Source organism: Macrotis lagotis, chromosome X (assembly GCF_037893015.1).
Source record: "Macrotis lagotis isolate mMagLag1 chromosome X, bilby.v1.9.chrom.fasta, whole genome shotgun sequence".
Classification (NCBI taxonomy): domain Eukaryota; kingdom Metazoa; phylum Chordata; class Mammalia; order Peramelemorphia; family Peramelidae; genus Macrotis; species Macrotis lagotis.
The window spans coordinates 431,317,656-431,340,760 of NC_133666.1; the positions used below are offsets into that span (position 1 = coordinate 431,317,656).

A 23,105-nucleotide genomic window follows, 5' to 3' on the forward strand; every position below is an offset into this window, starting at 1 on the left:
AAGTTCATGGGATATAGGTTAAGAACCTCTGCTCTATTGTATTGTCAACTAAAAGAGTTGTAATGAGATACTAACTTGTTTTTAGCTATAAATATACTCTATGGTAGAACAGATAAAACATCCAAGATGAAATTCCATAACCAATTTGTGCTGTAATTATGGGGGTGAAGGAATGGAAGAGGAGATCTACAAACTTGGAATTAATGTAGGTGGATAAGGGGCAGACATTTGTTCTCTGGGTATGAGAGCACAGCTTCCAACATAAATGTAATGTAGTAAGTGTCTGGCTTTTGAAGATTATTTTTCCTCAGTCTCCTGGTTGGCTCCTGTGACTAGAGGGAATAGTGAATGGAATATATGACATGCAATCAGGAGGTCCAGAGTGTTAAATTCTACCTTAGATGCATACTAGCTGTGTGATCCTGGGCAAGTCAGTTAAACTCTTTCATCCAAGATGGGAAAGATCCCATCATTATGAAATGGGAATAATAAAAGCTCCTACCTCCCAAAATTGTTCTGAGGAGTCAAAGAAATATCATGTTTAGAGTGATTGCCAAAATGTCAAGTGCTAGCTAAATGCAAGCTATTATTAGTCTAGGTTTCCAAACCTTGTTTCAATTGATTTAGCTTTTATTCGTAAAGTTCAAACCTTAAATCTCACTTGTATAGATATTCTCATCCAATAATAATCCAATAAATGTTTTTTAAGTGTCTCCTGTATACCAGATACCTTGCTAAAAGTGGAGGGATACAATTGTTATATTGAATACAATCATTGCCCTTAAGGAATACAATATCTAATGGGGTGGAGGACATAACATACAAATGGCAGTAAAATAGGGGGACATAATGGGGTACTCAGAAAAGGGGCATCTGATTCTATGGAGTTGGAACCAGATAAAATAGCAGATATAGATGGAAGTGAGTCAAAAGTGAAGTTTTTGTCTTTTACAAAAAAAGCACGGGAAGCAGTACTTGGGCGCTCCCCTCACCCAAATTCTTTTCTTTTTCTTTTGGAAAAATAGCTTACAAGATTTATGTCATTAAGTATGTACTGTTCTATTCTCATTTGATTTGATAAGTGATACTAAACCATATGAAATAGTTTTCATTTTTTAAAATTATATTCCTCTGGTAAAAGTTCTCTTCCTGATGGCATAGAAATGACCCTGGGGTCTTGAAGGCAATGCCAAGGGAATCCAAAATCTGCCATGGACTACCAAATTAGAAAGGTTTTGGGAATCAGTTCTGTTAATCAATTTCAGTATGATTCAGCAGTGTGATGTTCTGCCAGGAAAGCTAATTTCATCTTGGGCTACATTAAGGAATGGAACAGCTTCCAGGAAGAGTAGGCAATTATTCCACTGCACTCTACCCTCTTCAGTTCCAATCTGGGTTATTGTTTTCAATTTAGGATACCATGGTTTAAGAGAACATTGAGAAGTTGTAGAGTGTCTAGAGGAGGGCAATGAGGTTTGATAAAGAGGAGGATACAATATATTGAGACTAATTGTAGGAATTGGTCATCCTTAACACAGAGAAGATTCAGGAAGGAAATGGAAATTTTCTTCAACTATTTGAAAGGTTGTCAAATGGAGAGTTGAACAGATTTAGTCTATTTAGTTCCAAAAGACTGAAAGAGGAGCAATAAGACCAATAGAAGGTAAAATTTTAGATTTGTTGGTAGGGAAGACAAACAAACAAGCTCAAACTTCCTGAAAACTAACTTTTTCCAAAAGTGGAGTGAGTTGCCTCAAGAGGTGATGCATTTCTCACTTTTGGAAATTTTTATTCAGAGGCTGAGAAATCTTTTTCTGGTAAATTATCCATCCATCCATCCATCCATCCAGTCATATGACCCACTGGTCACAGGATTCCTTTCCTAATCTTAAATTCTTTAATTTTCTATATTAACAGTTTATGTTGTCCAAAAGCCACCCTTTCTCAAGTGTATAGATCACCACTAAGAAAAGGACAGTAAGATCATGATTTTTTTGTAAATTTACAAAAGCTTCTAATGTAATATGGAAGCACTCTGATGATCATGGTTGAGGTGGGAGGTAAAGGGTTGGACAACCTCTAGTGAAATCATGGGTTATTTAAAAAAGGAAAATTCAGGTTTAATTTTTATTTAATGGGAAAGGAAAAAAGAAATGAGATTAAAACTAATTCCTGAAACATATTATATAATTGATTATAATTACAAAGAGTCATCTGCATCCTTCCATATCCTTGCTAATGAAAAGCAAGTAAACTGAAAGACTTCTTTATTAATACATTCTCTAATGAGATTAAAATGTAGGAATCTTTAACTCTAAGAGATCCCTTAAAGTCTCCTGATTGGAATTTAAATGGAGGTACAAAGATGATATGAAAGCTATGATTTGCATTATTTTTCTATCAAATCTTGTCATGGGAAAGTGTCTTTAAATACACTAAATTCTTCCTGTATCAAAGACAGCATCTATTATCTTCCAAAACTGATAATGTAGCACATGGTGATATAAAATGTTCATATGCAGACCAAAATCCTGATTTAGGAAGATGTCAATCACTGTCAGAAAAAAACCTTTGAAAATGATAGAGTGATGATGTAGGCATTTTTCTTTCCATTTATTGTAAATGCTTACATGCACAATCTTCATTCAGCAGCAGCTTGAGGAAAGCAGGTGCTCGTTTTAGGAATGACACAGTTAGGGTCACTTCTTCACCTGCATTCCGAAGAACCTGAACCTGAAGAATGAAAGAAAATGATGATGTTAGAACTGGGTTCCCAAAGCCTCTAACATTCAACTCCAACATATGGAAATAGTTTAACTTCCCTCTACACATGTCCCTTCTCCTACATGAAGGTTTCCTTCCTTCAGGGCAACAGCAGAGAATGATATGAAATGAGGAAATGCAAAGTTTGCCAGTGCAGGTGCCAGGTGAACAATAGGCTTCTTGCCCACAGCACCAACATTGTTATCACCTAACATTTACTGAAGTCTTGCTTGGCTTATCATTCTATATTAGCTAGCATAAGTTTATATAAATCATAAAATTCAGCAACTATTTTCAAGATCTTTAGAATTAAAAGGAAATCAATATAGGTTATGATTACAAGAAAAAATTCTGCCTACTAAGCTACCAGCAAATGCATTTAAAATAAATCCATTTATTTTCCTTTTCAGTCCAGCACAAATAATGGTGGTAATGACTACTATTGCTTTGATGTCTGAAAGTATCTTTTTGGACTTTTATTTCAGTTTTTATTTCATATTCATGCTTTTTTAATTATATAATGTGCCAAATTCCTAAATCAGTGAAGATAGACATTTACTTTTTACCTTGGTCTTGGAGAGTTGACTGAGATACTAAGAACTTAAGTAGATCACATAGCCACTGTGTCAGAAATGGTATTTGAACCTAGGTCTTACTTCAATATGCACTTCTCATTCTTTGAGAATGAATTATGAAATTTATACATTTGGCACTTTGAGTATCAAATCAGTAGTTTCCTTTTTCTGAAGACATATGTACTCCCTTAGAAGATGAACTTTAGTTCCCAACTCCATAAATCTGAACTCCTGCCTCAAGTCTATCCCAATACACTACACGTTCAACATGGACACCAAAATTCTTTTCTCAGTCGCAATTCTGACCATGTAAATCCTCTACCTAAACACCAATCCTCTTTACTTACAGTATCAAATAAAATTCCCATTATGATAATTTAAAATCCTTCATGGAGAATAACAGGTCATATGACCAATTCTGTCAAATCACTTTTTCTATAAATCTTTTATCTCTCTTAAACCCTAAAAAAACCAAAACAAACAAAAATATTATGAACCAAATTTAGAAGATTTTTGCTGAATTTAGAGAAGAAAGACAATTCTGAAAAAACATCAGCCTTGGAGTCAGGAAGGTCTCATTTCAAATGCAGTCTTAGATACTTGCTGGCTGTATAACTGTGGGCAAATCCCTTAACCCCTATTTGCTTTAATTCCTCATCTGTAAAATGAGGACACACTAGAGAAGGAAAAAGCAAACCACTCCAGTATCTTTGCTAAGAATACAGTTACATGAAATCAGAGAGGACTCTGCGAAAAATAAATAAATAAACACACAAACAAATAAATAAATAAATAAATAAATAAATCCTTTAAGTATCTAAGAGATGGAGTTTAAAAAAATAAAAGAAAGGAAATTCACCTAGTGTAGATTTTTTTTCCTCATCAATAACAAAATCAAATTGGAGGGAATTGAATGCTTCAATATAAATTTCAAAATGTAAATGAGATCAGGATGCAACCCAATATGAAATGCTCTGCAAACCTGAATCAATGTTGCTACTGTAGACAAAATGTTGATTGAAAAGAGGAAAGAGATTATATATGGTTTTAAAAATCTTTAAAGAAACAAATGCCAAAATAAGTCCTATATGGGGTGGCTAGGTGGCGCTGGGGCAGCTAGGTGGCACAGTGGACAGAGCACCAGCCCCGGAGTCAGGAGTACCAGAGTTCAAATCCTGCCTCATAATAATTACCTAGCTGTGTGGCTTTGGGCAAGCCACTTAACCCCATTGCCTTGCAAAAACTAAAAAAAAAAAAAAAAGATTACAACATAAGTCCTATAGTGAATGAAAAAAATAATTTAATAAATGGAATGTGGAAGATGAATAGGAAAATAAAACTATTATCTATTATGTATAAGAAATGCTTCTAAAAAGACAGAGCAAAAATGAGAATGAGAAATTTATTCTACTTTAAGTGAACCAAAAATACAGTAATTGCAATTTTCCTATTAGTAAAAAATAAAAATATGGGATATCAAAATGAAGTTATAGTTTGCTTAAAGAAATGATGCAAAATGAAATTATACCAACATTAAGTATATATATGTGTGTGTGTGTGTGTGTGTGTGTGTGAGAAATACATAAAAATTCATAAAATGTGGGAAAATTCATACAAAAAAGTATAAAGAGTAACATAACAGTTGTAACAGTTCCTCCCTCAGATATAGAACAATCGATTAGAAAGATAAAGGATTGGGGTGAGTAGGTGACAAAGTGGGTATAGCACTGACTCTAGAGTTGGGAGTACCTGAGTTCAAATCCAGCCACAAACACTTAATAATTAAGCTAGTTGTGAGACCTTGGGCAAGTCACTTAACCCCATTGCCTTGCAAAAAACAAAGTAAAAAAGAAAAGAAAAAGCTAAGAATAGTAGTTTTTAGGAGGACAATAACTCAGGTTTTAAAAAAGAAAGATAAAGAGGGATTTATTAAACTGAATAAATTACTGGAGAATTTCAGCCAATTTCTGAACAAAATGATAATATTTCTATTTCTCAGTATCAGAAGACATGCTTAAAAATGAAACATAATAAAGCACAAAGAAATATTTGTGAAATTTTAAAACAGAAAATAAATATCTCCATTATAGACCAGAGAACAATGGAATTAGTAATTAAAGCAAGAATTAGAACTAAAGACATAGCCTGAAGGGAGAGTTCATTAATTAGGAACAATAATTACATCAGAAAGAAAAAAAAATCAGTTGTCCTTCATAGTATGGCCAAATGGTATTCTTTTTTTCTTTTAGGTTTTTTTTTTTTTGCAAGGCAAATGGGGTTAAGTGGCTTGCCCAAGGCCACACAGCTAGGTAATTATTAAGTGTCTGAGAACGGATTTGAACCCAGGTACTCCTGACTCCAAGGCCGGTGCTTTATCCACTATGCCACCTAGCTGCCCCGGTATTCTTAATCAAATAAGTGAAATAAATGATTATTAAAGACATAAAATAGTGATCACATGATATAGAAAAGTTTTTACTCAAACAAAATTAATGCAAATAGAAAAAGAAATGATAAATTAAAAAAATTAAATACAATATTTCTGATAAAAGTATAATATCCATAATGCCCAGGCAAGTATTAGAAATATGTGAGGCCCAAAGCTCTTATCCAATAGATAAATAGTTAAAGAATATGAATGTTTTTCAAAAATAGAATTAAAAAAATTAATAGCCATATTAAACTTTGCTTAAAATAACTAAGAAAACAAGTATCAGTCCAGACAGTTCTGCAGTTTCATCTCATTTTTAGAAAGTGACAAAGACAACAAAAGATGGAAGTAGTCAGTGCTGAAAAGGTTGTGAAAAGTCAGGTAATAAAGTGTATATCAATTATGCATCTCCTCTGTCTCAGAGATTTAGCTGCGAGGTGTGTAACCCCAAAAGGTCGACTGCTAAACTATGGGGCCCATGTACATTAAAATGTTTGTAGAAGTGTTTCGATATTAATAAGAAAGAACATAAAGTGCAGTCAGTGTTCAATGATTGGGGAGCTATTAAAATTATAGTGCATAATTTTAATATACTATGTGAAATGATGAATATATAATTAGAGAAGTATTACAAGATCTATATGAATTTAAGTAATTAAAAAATAAACAGAACCAAGAGAGAATAATAGATAGAGGAATAACATTCACATACAGGTAATAACAAATAAATTATATATTTTAAGTATATATATTATATTTAAATATGTTATATAATATAAAGATATAAAACAATATGCTAATATATTTTGTAATTTACTAAATAAACATGAAGATAGATGGAAAGATATGGAAGGAAAGAACAGGAACAGAAAAACAAACAAAAGCCTCAAAATTGCAATTATCAAGCTTGACCACAGCCAAGAGATATAGGACAATTAACCTTCCCTTTTTTATAGAAGTGGGGGATATGAATCTGTAACATTATAACTAATATCTGATTTTCTGATATGTTGACTGATTTTGCTGAATTTTCCCTTCTTTCTCTATTCTTTATTATAATGCATGGTTCTCTGGGAGAGAAAGTTTTACTGGGGACATTAAAGTGAACAATGATGAATAGAAATTTATATAAAAAATGAAAATAAAGCCCCTCAGAATCTTATGCTATTTGTTCTTTTTTATTGTTCAGACATTATAAGTCATATACTACTCTTCATGACCTTAATTCGGATTTTCTTGGCAAAGATATCACAGTGATTTGATTTTATAGATGAGAAAACTGAGGCAAAAAAGAGTTAAGTGATTTGTCCAGGATCACACATCTATTAAGTATCTGAAGTCACTTTTGTCTTTCTGACTCCTGACATGGTGCTCTATCCACTGTGCCACTTAACTGTTCTAATTCATCTTTATAGTTTCATTGTATATTACTGCTTTTTTTATATGTTATAATTCTGCTTTATATATTATATATTACAATTCTGTTATAAACTAGCCTTTTTGTTCTGATCAATGTGTGATTTCAGTATCTGTGCCTTTTTACTAGCCCTCCTTCATGCTTAAACTTCTTTCCCTGGATACTATGATAACTTAGAATTCATAAACTTCTTCCTGGAAAAATTAAATACCACCTGCCTTTTGCTAATTCCCTTAATCCTAGCACAGTTCCTCCCAGAACTATATTTATTTTGTTTTTATTTTCTCTGTTTATTTTTATATAGATATGATGTCTCTATCAGTGGATTGTAAACTCAATGAAGACAAGGAGTTGTATACAGGACTTAATAAATACATGTTAATCAACTAAATAATTAAACAAGGTAATTTCCTGAACATATTCTGTTAAACTGCAATAGTTAATATAATTTCTGGAAGAACCATCACTAACATTTATCTTTAGCAATAAAGTTGGCAACAGATAGTAATTTTCTTAGCTTCAGTAAGCCATAAATATTTTCTTCTGGAGGGAAAAATGGGTTGACTGTTTAATGAACTTCATTCAACTAGTAGTATCATTTCATAAGATATAGGAAAGCTGAATTCCAAGTCATCCTTGTGATCAGTCAGTGATAAACATTTTAGCTATTGGACCCTGAGGCTTCTTAGGCAGGTAAAATGGAGATTAAATCTCTCTGCCCACTGATTCAGTTTAAATGGCTATCTAAAACTTTTTGCTGAGAATTTCTCAGGTATACTCTTGCAGTAATAATCTAAGTCATTAGGTGAATTTGGTTATCTTTTTGTAGGGCAAGTCAGAATCTAGGAGATGCATTGTCTATTATATATAAGTATTAAAGGGATGAAATTAGGTCAGAGGGATGATTTGTTGTTAAGTTTTAATAATCAGTTAGTTTATCATTTATATTTATTCAAATTCATCTCCATGTCTAGAGTCAATTTTTTGTTTTATTATATTAATTTTTTAAGGGGGGAAAGGGACAAATGAGGAGGAAAGGAATGAGACAAATGTGGTACCTTTGTGCAATTTTAAAGTTAATTAGATTAATCCTGAAATAATTTGAGGGGGTAAAGACTAAATCATTCTAAAAATTACTCTAAATTTCCACCTGAATAAAGAAACTAGGCTTAATGGAGTTTAAAACAAATGAGGATTTTCTAACTTTAATCTAAGAGAGGATTGGAACACAATGTCAATCACATTTTCAAGAAAAAATGTTCTCCAAGAAAGTCTAACACCTATTGACTCTAAAGAGTTAGCTAGCTACACTGTACTCCCAAAGAACATGGTCCCTGAAGGGAAAAACTATTGGAACTGACAGATTTCTCCTTTAAAGATAAGAAATCAGCCAAGGTTTCTTTCTTAGTAAGAAGATTATAGAGGAAAGGGGCCTATCTTTCTAAAAGATGAAGTTGAGTCATTGAGACTAAGTTAAAAGTGAAATGTCAGAGCTCATATTTTTATGGGGAAGAGATGTTACCTTAACTGAGTTGAATCCTAGATGTCATAGAAAGTGGTAGTGAGCAGAAGAGATGGCACATCCCTGGTTGATTAGCAAAAATATAATGAGACAACCAAGGTGCATGCCCTAGAGAGAGCTGAATATAGTAGAGATCAAACCCAGAGAGTGGTTACATCATCACAAGTCAACTGCAGTTCTGCAGTTTTAGAATTATACAAATATTCTTACCATGTATTCCTATGTCTATCCTTCCATGTATGTTCTTTGACTAGATATATAATATGCATACACATACTCTCACTTCTAGTGAATATTTGTATGACAATGTACCCCCTAATTTTGGGAGAAATGATTTTATTGTTACTTTTTTAAGAAAAACTAAACCATTTCACTAAATATCTCCTTTTAACCTATTTTTTGGCTAACTAATAAAAATAAAATATCATATGCTTATGAGTCATGATTTTGATTGACTGCACTTCCACAAAGTATTTTGAACTTGGAGTAGATTGCCTGGGTACTTCCCATAATTAAACAGGAATTATCACAAAGTTATATCTGAAATACTAGAGAAAATATATATTCTCAAAAAAATTGATGTTCCAGCTGAATATAGAAGACAGTATAGGGTTTCTGAAAGAATTAGAAATGTTCAAAATACATCATTAAATATTGTACCAAATACTACCATATTCATGATTCTTCATGTAGAAATGACAAAGGGACTGAAGGGAGGGACTGCTTTTGTAATTCATAATTTTAATATTTCTTTATTTTTGCCAATCTATTATTACAATAATATTGTTATAAGAATAAACATAACCCCCCCAAAAAAGATGAGACACCTCAAGAATAGTGAGATAGAGAAAAAAATGTACTTCAGACTGTGTTCAGATTCCAATGGCTCTATCTCTGGGGTGAGTTGTTTTCTTTATCATAACTCCACCAGAGAAGTTGCTTCAATATTTTTCCCACAGTTGCTATTACTAGCTATATTTCCCTCTACTTTATTCTTCCCCACTCTCATTTATTCTGTTCTCTCTCTCTCCTTCTATCCTGGCCCTGTCCAAAAGTGTGTTGTATCTAAGTACCTCGATTTTCCCTCTCTTCAATCACTTATTCCCCCCCTTCCCTCCCCCCCCTTTCCCCTTTATCCCATCCCTTTCTTCTCATTGTTTTCTAGGGTAAGATAGATTTCTATACCCTATTAGATATGTATATTATTTCCTCTCTGAGCCATTTCTGATTAGAATGAAGGCTCACTCATTCCCCACTGCCTTCCCCCCGCTCCACTCCATTGAAAAAGCTTTTTCATGACTCATGTGAAATTTCTTAGCTTCTTCATCTTCATCTCCTTTCCCTTTCCCCCAGTACTTTCCTTTATCATCCATTGATTCCATCTTTTTACTATAGTATGTCATTATATTCTGCTCCTTCCTGTGCCCTGTCTATATATGCTCCTTTTAACAGCTATTAATGAGAAAATTCATATGAGTTCTCAATATTTTCTTCCCATTCAAAAATACAAACAGTTCAATATCATTATGTTCCTCATAGTTAGTCCTTCTCATCCACCCCCTCTATGGTTCACCAAAGTCCTGTACTTGGAGATCAAACTTTCTGTTCAGCTCTGGTTCTTTCAATAAGAAAGTTTGAAAGTCTCCTGTTTTATTGAAAGTCCATCTTTTCCCCTGAAAGAGGATGTTCAGTTTTTCTGGGTAGTTGATTCTCGGTTATAAACCAAGATCCTTTGCTTTCCAGAATATCATATTTCAATCCCTATGAGCCCCTAATGTAGATACTGCCAGATCCTGTGTAATCCTGACTATGGAGCTTTGGTAATTGAATTGTTTCTGGCAGCTTTTAGAATTTTCTCTTTTATTTGCGAGTTTTGGAATTTGACTATAATATTCCTGGAAGATTTTCTTTTGGTATCTCTTTCAGGAGGTGATAGGTGGGTTTCCTCAATTTCTATTTTAGCCTCTGTTTCTAGGATCTCAGAGCAATTTTGCTATATTATTTCTTGAAAAATTGAATTCTAGTCTCTTTTTTCTGGCCGTGACTTTGGTAGCCCAATAATTTTTAGATTTTTTTTTCTTCTTGATTTGTTTTCAAGGTCAGTTGTTTTTCCAGTGGAACATTTCACATTTTCTTCTTATTTTTGCTTTTATGGAAGAATTTTATTTCTTTCTGATTTCTTGCAAAGTCATTAGCTTCCTTTAGTTCCATTCTCATTTGAAGGAGTTATTCTCTTCAGAGAACTTTATTATTTCTTTTTCCAGCTGGCCAATTCTACTTTTTTAAGGCATTCTCCTCATTTGCCTTTTGTTTTGCTTTTTTTCCATTTGACCTAAACTGGTCTTCAACATAATATTTTCTTCACTATTTTTTGTATTTCTTTCACCAAGCTGTTGATTTGGTTTTCATGATTTTTCTGCATCGCTCACATTTCCCCTCCCAATATTTTCCTCTACCTCCCTTAATTGCTTTTCAAAGTCTTTTTTGAGCTCATCCACAGTCTGAGCCCATTTTCTATTTCTTTTGGAGGTTTTAGATATGGAAGCTTCAATTTTTATCATCATCTGAGTATGTTTTGCTCTTCCTTGGGACTAAAGTAATTCTCTATGGTCAGATTCCTTTTTTTCTGTTGTTTACTCATTCCCTCTGCCCAAGACTAATTTGCCACATTTGCAAGGTTTTGGGTTTTTTTTTGGGGGGGGGCACCCCACTGGGACTTTTATTCCTCCAAGGTCTTATGCTCTCTTGCCTGTGCTTTGATATGTAGATGACCACAGCACTACCCTCTGCCCTGGAGCTATAAGGAGGGGCTCTGCTGAGCTGAGTGTGGGCAAACAGCAGAGTCCCAGCCCCAGGGAGAGCACAGATATTTCTGTCTTCTCCCCTGGTCCCCTTTTTTTTTCTGTGGGCTGTGTTCTGGAGGTGCAGACTGGTTTCTCCTGATTCTCGCCACAGGTTCTGAAGCCGGTGCTCCTCACTCCACACTCACTCTGGTGTAGCAGAATTCTCTCCCAACCCCTTCAAGCTGTTCTCAGCTGCTCTGTGACCTGGGCTTTTCCCATCTCCTCGTCCTGCCATCTTGTCTCCACCCCAAGGGACCACTTTTTTCTGGATTCAGATACAGTTATAACTTGCCCTTAGAGTTCCATTATTGAATGACCTTGCTTCTGCTTTTCCTGTTAGGTCCTTCTGTCCTCCCACAGTAAATTTTGATAGAAAAAATTAAATGCATAAATGTTTTACCTGTGTTTCAGGCTTTTATGAAAGAAAATATCTCAAACTGAAGCTTAGTTTAACCATTTTTTAAGCTTTGAATTGTCCAGTGTTACATTTGTTTTGCCAATATTTTTTATAGAAATCTTGTTACTGCATGCCGATTAAATATTTGTTATTTGCTAAAGTTACTTCCAAACCAAAGAATAAAAGTTAATAATAATTTTTTAAATGCCTACAATGTGCTAAGCATCAGAAGAATAAAGAAAGGAAAAAGAAAATCTCTGTCCTATCAGTTCAAATACAATGAGGCAGAGATGTTGAGAGAAAACATTTCAGGTATAAAGGACAAGCAAGGGAAAATAACCAGTTAGGAGATAATGTATTGTAAGAAGAACAACAAAGAGACAAGTAACTCTGATTCACAGAGATCATGGGTGGCTATTGGATATAAGGCAGAAAAAGAATGTAAAAGCAGGAGTTGCAGGTTATATATGGCTTTGAATCCAAACCAAAAGGGTTTATATTCAATACTGGAGTTGATAGGGAGTAACTGGAATTTATTGAAGGGGGTATGAGAGGGATTTGCTATGATCATACATATGTATTATCAACATAAATTTGGTAGTAAATGATATTTAAGCAATATCTATCTAAACAACATGCTTGTATTGAAATGAAAGCAAAATTTCAGCATGACCTAATAAGTTGTTTTCCTTTATCTGCTACCTATGAAATTTAGACTTAGTCTTAGAACCCTATTTAGTAAACCACGGGGTGGGGGGGTAGAAAAATGAAACAATTGGGAGAATTGATAATGATTCAGTGGTGAAAAAAAATCAGCGCTTTTTGAAAGGCTTTTAATATCAGTAAAAAGAGAGGAAAAGAAACCAATGTAGTGGAAAGAATTCTTTAAAAATATGCTTATTATGAACAGGAAATATTATAATAAATTAGGAAATATTAGTCTACTTTTTTGTGATGAGGGATAATATAGATTAAGATAATTGGGTTATGTTATGCTTTCCAGCACTGATTTCCTTAATGTGATCATCAAAGTGAAATGCAGTTTTTGTTGAATCTGAAATCAGTAGTTTCCACTACAATCAAACACTTAAGATATTTGACTGAAGAACCTGTCCAGGTTAGCATTGTGATTGTTAGTAAAAGATTTTACTCAGAGTTGGAATCATCACTGTTAGCATCCTTGAAAAATATTTCAGAGATCATAAAATAACATTCACATCAAGCTTGAAGTATTTAACATTTTATCATAGGAGTTAGGTAGAGTACTCAAACTTTTCTCATAAAATAAAAAAGACTGAGCATCAAAATTATTTCTTTAATGTAATAGTAACATCTAAGCATTTGTAAACACTGAAAAGTCCATACTTAATCATGAATCCTTATGTACTCTGGAAAAATTCTAAAACATCATGATTCATCAATTAATGGATGAGAAAATAGAATATGATTAATTCCTTTTTCTGTTTTAAAAAAATTAAATATTTTGGTTGTTTTTACAACTATATGCAATGGTATTTTTTGTCAAACATTTTTTGCAAGATTTTGAGTTTTACATTTTTCTCCTTCCTCCCCCTGAGAGAAAGAAATCTAATATAGACCCTACACATTTCAAAAAGAATACTATGGTACCCTCATTACTCATTCTAAATTACTCTTTCCAAAATTGTCCAGTTCCATAGCCTTTTCTCAATCTTCTTGCTTCTTGAACTCATCTGAAGCATTTGATACTATTCAACACCTTCTCCTTATCAATAATCTATCTCTTCTAGAATTCTGAGACATTATTTACTGTTGTTTCTCTTCCTTCCTATGTGAAAACCCCATTCTGTCTTCTTTGCTGGATCAACATCTATCACAACCCTCTCACTATGTGTATATGACACTGACCTGTCCTTGTTTCATCCCTTCCATTGCTATAGTTTAATTAAGCAACACATCAGCATCAGTATGTTTAATTATGATCACTTTGCAGATTAATCCTGTATCTACATATGAGTACTCCCAGGGCTTTAGTCCCACATGACTGTCTATAGGAGATTTTACCATTATACACTGAAACTCACTATGTTTCAAACAGGATTCATTATTTTTCTCTCCTAATCTTACCTCTTTCAAAGTTCCCTAATACTGTCAAGTCCACCACTATGTATTCTGTTACACAGTTTTACAAGTTCAACATTATCTTCAACTCCTTCTCTGCATATCAAATCAGCTGCCAAATCTATTTTCAAATAATTTTTCACATCTGACTTTTTCTATCTGTAAATACAGATAGCACATTAGTTCAGACCTTCATTATTTCTTTTATGGTCTTTCCCTTCCTTCTGACCCATTAAGAAGCAAGCAATTTGATATAGGTTATAAAAGTGTAGTCATGAAAACATTTCCATAATAGTCATATTATCAAAGAAAATATAGACCTAACCCCAAAAAAGAAACCTCAAGAACAATAAAGTTGAAAAAGTAGACTTCAATCTCCATTCAGACATCATGAACTCTTTTTTCTGAGGATGGATAGAATGTTTTATTCTAATTACAATATAGTTATAATATTGTTGAAATATTGCTGAAAAAAACTAAGTCATTCACAGCTTGCTGTTACTTTGTATATACTATGGTTCACTTTACATCAACTCATGTAAGTTTTAACAGGTTTTTGGGGGATCATCCTACCCATCATTTCTTATAACATGAGTCCATCATAGCCACATATCACAATTTGTTCAATCATTCCCCAACTGATGGACTCCCCCTCAATTTCTCATTTCTTTCCTCTAGAAAATAGCTGCAATAAATATCCTTGTACAAATAGAATTTTGTACTCTTGTTTTTATTAACTTTTGGAAAAACAGATCTAGTAGATATATTGCTAGGCTTCCCTTTGGGCATAGTTCCAAATTGCTCTATAGAATGGGTATAGTGTATTAATATATTATTTTCCCTACATTCCCTTCAAAATTTGACATTTTCCTTACCTGTCCTATTGGAATTATTTTAATTTTCATTTCTGCAAACTATAATGAGTTAGAAACATTTTAAAATATGACTATAGGGGCAGCTAGGTGGCGTAGTGGATAAAGCACCAGCCTTGGAGTCAGGCGTACCTGGGTTCAAATCTGGTCTCAGACACTTAATAATTACCTAGCTGTGTGGCCTTGGGCAAGCCACTTAACCCCATTTGCCTTGCAAAAACCTAAAAAAAAATATGACTATAGATAGCATTGATAACCTCATCTGAAAGCTGTTCAAATTTGACTCAGTTGCCTATGTTTAAGAAATGTGATCTTTATCAGAGAAACTTGCTTCAAAACAAATTTTTATGCAGTTTTAATTCCTAACTATATTTTCCTCCATCCTATTCCCTACACCCCCATTTCTTCTCTCCCCTTTCACCTTGTTCCTCCTCAAAAGCATTTTGCTTCTGACTAGTCCCTCCTCTGATCTGTCCTCCTTTCTATCACCTTCTATCTTTCTCTTTTTACTTTCCTCTCCAAATTTCCTGAAGGATAAGATAGATTTCTTTATTCAATTGGATGTGTATGTCATTTCCTTTTTTGTACCAATTTTGATGAATTCAGATTCACTCATACTCCTTCAATTCCCCCTCTCTTCTATTCCACTGTAAATGCTTTTGTCTTGCCTCTTTTATGTAAGATAATTTGTCCCAATCTATATCCCTATTTTTCCATTTCCATTTCTTTCAGTATATTCCTCTCTCACTCATTAATTTTAGATTTTTAGATATCATTGGTTAATATTAATTTCTATCTGTGCTCTCTATCTATAGAGATTTTTTACTAGGCCTGATAATGAGAAACTTTATCAGAATCATCTTTCTGTATAGGATTATAAACAGTTCAACAATATTAAATCCTTTATGATTTCCTTTTCCTGTTTACCTTTTTATGTTTCACTTGAGTTTTGTATTCAAAATAAAATACACTGTTAACTCTTTATTTATCAGGAAACCTTGAAATTCTCCTATTTCATTTAATATCTATCTTTCCCCTGAAAAATTTTGCTCAGTTTTGCTAGGTAGTTGATTCTTGGTTGTAATCCAAGATCTTTTGCCTTCTTGAATATCGAATTCCAAGCCCTACAACCCTTTAATGTAAAAGATCCTAAATCTTATGTCAACCTGACTTTGGTTCCACCACATTTTGAATTGATCCTTTCTGACTGCTTGCAATATTTTCTCCTTGACCTTAGAACTCTGGACTTTGATTATAATATTATTGGGATATCTCTTTCAGGAAGTGATCAGTTAATTCTTCAAATCCTATGTTGCTTCCTGGTATTAGAATATCCAAGCAATTTTCTTGATAATTTCCTTTTTTATGCAAGGCAATGGGGTTAAGTAGCTTGCCCAAGGCCACACAGCTAGGTAATTATTAAGTGTCTAAGGCCAGATCTGAACCTAGGTACTCCTGACTCCAGGGCTGGTACTCTATCCACTATGCCACCTAGCTTCCCCTTGATATTTCATAAAACCATTAGCTTCCATTTTCTGAATTCTAATTTTAAAGGAATTAATTTCTTCAGGGAGCTTTTTCCTCTCCTTTTTCATTTGGCTAATTCTACTTTGTGAAGCATTCTTCTCCTTATTGGCTTTATGTATCTCTTTTACCATTTGATTTAATCTATCTATTTTGTTATTTTTTTAAGACAATGAGGTTAAGTGACCATGATCACACAGCAAGGAAATTATTAATTGTCTGAGGCCAAATTTTAACTCAGGCCTTACTGACTCTAGGGCTAGTACTCAATCTACTGATTACCTAGCTGCGCACTCATTTATTCTAAAAGCAAATATATAAACTCTTGCATTTGGCATTTAAAGTCCTTAGCAACATGGTACCAACCTACCTTTATAGTTTATTAAAATTTACCCCTTAATATACTTTATATTCTAGTTCAATTGACATTTTAACTGTTCCTTGTATGTACCATCCCATTTCCCATTTATATATATTTACTCGCTCAGATTCCAATGCCTAAGTAAGCCAGTTATTTTAGTTACTAGTAGTTCAAGTCATTACATATTAGTAGTTCAAGACAGCTCAAGAGCTATCTTCCATTTGATGTCCTTCCTCATTCCCTAATTTCTAGAATCTTCTGTATCCCAAGTCATGGCATGTGTAATTTATACATTTACTTTGTATACATATTTGTTTCCTATACTGGAACATAAGTTGGAATTTTTTCACCTTTTTCTCCATATACTCAGCACTTTACAAGCACTTTACATATTGTGCAGCACAGAGTAACTGAGTAGGCAAACAATGAGTCTTTGTTAATGGACTGATATGTTATATTCATTAGAAAATAAAAATAAGTTACATATACATGATATTTATAATTTAACAGTTTAATATTTTTATTTTTTAAACAATAGCATAATTAATTGTAATGTTTTTCTTTGTTTAATACTTGCTCTTGTTGACCTTTCTGTTGTTTATTTTAAGAGCCATAAACTTAAATATTCTTTTAACATTGTTTCCTCCTAGTAACTCAGATACTCTTCTTTCTTGACATCACCCGTTTTTAACAGATGAATTTTTTGACTGTATATAGAATATGTCATTGTGGGTTGAAACTTAGATTTCATTGGTTTTAGAATATACTTTCCTATTCCTTTCTACAATACTTTTATAACTACAGAATAATATTGTGTTTTATAATTTACTTGCAATCATTACTGTTTGCAAGTTGATTAATCAGAAAAAAAATTCAGCTCTTGTGTTTCTTGAGATTTGAAGTATAAAGTGGGTTTTTTCCTCCTGTCAACTATTTTTTAATTCAATTAATTGATGCTTTGTTGTCTCTATTTTAGATAGTTATTATATATTATACATTATATATTATATATTACATATATTATAATTATTCTGCTCATTATATACCTCATTTCTTTTCCACAGACAAAGTGATAAATGAATAAACACTGGAAAAATATCTATCTATATTATATTTATATACTAGTTAGTATATTTATATCCTATTATTCAATCATCATTTATACAATACATAGTCTACATATATATATATATATATATATATATATATATATATGTATACAGATTCTATCTATTATACACAGTGAATTGAACCAGGACCCAGGTTAAAGGAAAATATTAATAAGTTATGGACCATGACATTTTGGAGCTTTTAATTTAGAAGTAAATGATAAGTTCAGAAATAGTAGCAATTCAAATTAGAATATTGCAAGTAGATAAGAGAGTTGAACATAAAATACTAGTAACTCAGATGAAGTTTAAATCACAATTTGTGATTTTAGAAAATGTCATATGTTTAAGAAAGACATAATGGAAGTGATAAGCTTTAAGGTGGGTCTTATAGGATAGATAGAATTTCTAAAGTTTTATTTGGAGGAAAGAGGGAACATTCTGAACTTATAGTAGAGTGTAAGTAATATGGAATAATTATAATCCTTGATTGAATGACAATGATTTATCCAGTCAGACGAGAATACTAAAATATAAAACAAGGAGTACTATCAATTAGAATCCATTATAGTTTTACATTTTGAACCAAAACTAGAGGTCATGTAAAGAAATGTGTACAAAATAAAAGTGCATTCTGGCAACATCAATTCAGTTTTCTCTCTGCTTAGTTATATTAAGGTACATTGCTTGGGCTAAAGAGATATCATAGAAATTAATCAATGCAAGAAACAGATCATTGACATATTGGAGGCACTTAATGGAGAAGAAAGAAAAGAGGAATATAATAAGGAAATTTAGGATAGAATACACATTGGTGATGTAACCAATATCTTCAAAAACTGAGGGCAACTCCCCAATTGATAAATGGTAAAAGAATATGAACAGAGTTTTCAATTGAAGAGATTAAAGCTCTATATAATCATATGGAAAAAATGCTCCAAATCACTATTGATTAGAGAAATGCAAATTAAAACAACAATGACGTATCACTTTATACCTCTCAGATTGGCCAAGATGAGAAAAAGGGAAAATGGTTAGTATTGGAAATGTTGTGGGAGGATTGGGACTTGGATGCATTGCTGGTGGAGTTGTAAATTGATCAAACCTTTCTGGAGAGCAATAAAGAATTATGCCTAAATAGCACTAAAACTGTTCATATCCTTAGACCCAGAAATTCCAATTCTAGGTCTACATCCAGAAGAAATTATAAAAAAAGGGAAAAGTCCTACATGTTCCAAAATATTTATAGCTGCTCTTTTTGTAGTGGAAAAGAATTGGAAATTGAAGGGATGCCCATCAATTAGGGAATGACTAAACAAGTTATGGCACATGAATAGTATGAAATATTATTATCCTATAAGAAAAATGGAGAAGCATGAAATGATTTATGGGATTTGATGCTAAGCAAAGGGAGTAGAACCAAGAAAACAATGTACACATCAACAGCATTGTGAGATGAACAACCTTGATGGAAGCAGCTCCTTTCAGCAGTACACAGAGCTAGGACAACTGTATTAGACTGGTTATGGACTGTATTATCCCCATACAGAGGAAGGAAAAAAAGATAAAATAAAGCAAAACACACACAAAAAGAAACAACTCTTATGGATCTGATGAACACTTTATAAAAATCATCTCTTATGTATCTCTTTCCCTTAACCCTAATTCCTCATACCAAAAATTATTAATCTGTTATCTTGTGTATCAAAATAGATATATACAATGCTAACCTGACTGTTCACCATTGAGGGGAGAGGGCTGGGAAGGGAGGGTGGAAAGAAATTTTATAACTTAAAAATATACATGTGCACATGATGGAATTAAGTAAATAATTTTAAAAAACCAAGGGCAGCTCATTGAATCTACTTGCATTAGTGCAAGGGGCTCATAATTTCAAAGTGGAACTAGGAAAGGATCACAATGTCTTTCAATCATATACATCAACAAGGAACTTTGAGAATGTCTTTTGAAGATCTACAAGAAGAAAAAATATATGATTTACCTGGAATTCTGGGACAGCTCCAAGATCAAGGATATTTGACTTTCTGGGGGACAAAGTACAATTTAAACAAAACAACTAAAGTGGGTTTTGTTTTGTTTTATTTTGTTCTGTTTTTAAGTCTTTTTTTTTTTTAGTGTGGGGAAGGAGGGGAGGAAAGGTTACTGAACAGAAAGTTATTTTTTTTCCTATCAGAGAACAAAGGGATGAGCCAATTCTCAGCTAAAACCTAAGAAGTACCTAGGCTAGAATAGAACATTCCTGAGGTGATATTTCAGAAAGGGGACGAGCAGAAAATAAGACTTGATTTGGAACTAAAACGTCTGATCAACAAGAGAGTAGAACAAATTTTCTTTTATATCGTTTTTTAAAGACAATACCAAACCTCAAGAAAGTAATATAACTATATGAAATGAGATTTCAGTTAGCAGAAGCTGGTAAAGGACAAGGCAAATGGAGTTAAGTGGCTTTCCCAAGGCCACACAGTTAGGTAATTATGAAGTGTCTGAGGCTGCATATGAACTCAGGTCCTCCTGATTCCAGAGATGGTGCTCTATCAACTGTGCCACTTAACTTCCCCTCACTCATTTCTTTGTAAATATATACCCTTTATAAATTATACCATTCTAAATGTAGATGGTGTCATTTCTTTAATCCAAATCTGTTGTGAATGTGATTCTCTTCCTTATCTTTTCTACCTTTTATCCCCTTGCCCTCTTCTTTCTGAGTTTAAGAATTTAATAATATATACATATATATGCATTTATGAATTGTTGTCTCTTTTTAATCCACTTCTGTTAAAAGTAGGATTTCAGAACTACCAGTCTTCCTCCCCATCTAATTCCTGTGTCAGTTCTTCTTCTCATACCTGATTTGTATGAGATAATTACTTTTTTTTACCTTTTCCTAAATCATTTTGCTTTCAAGAATCACATCATATTCAGTTCAACAGCAGTTTTGTTTTGAACTACCCAATCACTAATGACATTCTTAGAATCTGTGTTTTACATTTCCACATATAAAAAATAAACAATTTGTCCTTATTAAGTTCATTGAGATTAGTATTTTATGTTTACTTTTTATTTCTTTTGGTTCTTATAGTCAACTTTTCTACTAGGTTCTGGTTTTTTGTTGACACAATCCTGAAAATCTGCCAATTCACTGAATGTTCTTCTTTGTGGTTGTTGTTCAGAATTTTGCCTAAGTATGCTGGGGGTGAAATTTGTGGCCAATGTAACCATTCAAAGATTGTGATCTACTGTATTTGACATTTCTTTCTTGTTGCTCATAATATTTTCTACTTAACTTGTAGGTTTCAGGATTTGGCTGTGATACTCCTCTAAGATTTCATCCTAGGATCTTTCAGGTAGTGATCAGTGGATTTATTTTTCTATTTCTACTTTCTCCTCTTATTTTGAAATTTCAGGGAAATTCCCTTTAATTATTTCTTGTATTATTGACAGAAACTTAGAATTTTAAATTCAGTATCTTCATTTTTATATACTTTCCAATGAATCTTTCCATTGATAAATCTTTTCTAAAAGGAAAGATTTATCTTCATCCTAACTCTGCTGGAAATTCTCTGTCTTCCTGAGAATTCTCCCATGACAATAGGTTTCAGCTCTCTCTCTCTCTCTCTCTCTCTCTCTCTCTCTCTCTCTCTCTCTCTCTCTCTCTCTCTCGGAATCAAGCAAGATGTCAACTCTCCTTTAAGGGCTCACAGTCAGTAGCATCCCTGAGTCACTGCTTCTACACTATCAGGGCTTATGCTAATTTCTTCTCACCCAAGAGCCCATCTCAGCAAAACAGCTGTGTTTGGCATCCCTTACTAGCAGAGGTTCCCTCAAACTTCCCTTGCTCAGACTCCCGAGCACTTCCCACACTGCCTGGGAGGTGAGTGACTCATACCAAGGTCACCTCCCAAGGGCTCTAATCTTGTGATTCCCCCTCACCACTATTCTGTCCCAACTCTTGTTTACTTTTGACACTGTAAGTTCACCTTGAAATGCTATTTTGTCTTTTTTGTGAAGGAAATCTGGAGAACTCGGAACTGTCTGACCTACTCTATCAGATTCCCAGAATCCTCCATTCAATCAAACTTTTTAAAATATACATACATATTATAAATCAGAAATGTAATTTGTGCTTCATTGTTGTAATATAAAAAGTTCTTGTACTATAGCTTTTAATGATTCACTTGCTTTTTAAAAAAAAGTTAATTACTTTGTGTTTTAGGTGTAATTAAAATATCTGCATGAAACTGTCCACTATCACTCTAAAATTAAAATACTATGTTTGAAATCTAGACACATTAGTAATTGGTTGTCTTCTTGTTTAAGGGAATATTATCAAGTAGCTAAATAGTCTAATCTCAGAGAATTTGCATTAATTTTAGGATATCTGGTTCTACATAGATACTTAACTATAATATCAGCACCAAAGAGATTCAGATTCTTTTGGAAGGGTTTGAATGATACTATTGTCCCGCAAAGAAAGTTCTAGGCTTATTAGAGAAACAAAGCTCTTGAACTTTGTTTTATAAAGGTCTATTTAACCTATTCTAACCCCTATTCTATTGGAAATTACCTGGAAGTAATACAACTATTGCTTAGCTTACAGAAAATAATCTTCCCAATTTCATTAATTTCATTAGCTTATTTGCCAAAATATTTCATAATTCTAATAAAGATGAATATTACATTTCTCTAACTAGTGTCCACTCTAAATCATTTTCTAAACAAACAAAAATAATCTTAATGAACAGTATAGGTCTCCCTCCAATTGATTCTGAGCTCAGAAACTTTTAGTGTCTCCTCATTAGCTCTAAGATAAAATGGATACTCTAAATCTGACACTTAAGATCATCCTTAATTTTATTTCAATTTACTTTTCCAGTCTGAATTCTAAACTCTTACCTATCACTAATTATATTTTTCAACCAGTCCAAGCAGTTATAAGCCATTTAGAATAGCAATATGAAAAAAGAAGAAAGAGTGCTAGATCTCAAATTTGAGAATCTGAACTAAAACCTGTTATATGTGATCTTGGGCAAAGCACTTAAAACCTCTGCAACTCAGTGTCTTCATCTGAAAAATGAGACTGTTAAATAGAGAGTCATTTGTCCAGTTTAATATCTATGATTCTGAATTCAGTGCTTTATCCCCTTCCTTCATTGTTATGTCACATATTTGA

The 23,105-nt window shown here is 33.0% G+C and overlaps 1 protein-coding gene across 1 annotated transcript in view; it reads right to left on the reverse strand.

Annotated features, from left to right (window-relative positions):
* SNTG1 (syntrophin gamma 1) overlaps positions 1 to 23,105 on the reverse strand; it is a 536,013-nt gene that overhangs the window by 366,927 nt on the left and 145,981 nt on the right. The window contains exon 7 of the mRNA XM_074202064.1: positions 2,631 to 2,733. Coding sequence (XP_074058165.1) covers positions 2,631 to 2,733 — 103 coding nt within the window. The remainder of the gene's footprint in view (positions 1 to 2,630; positions 2,734 to 23,105) is intronic.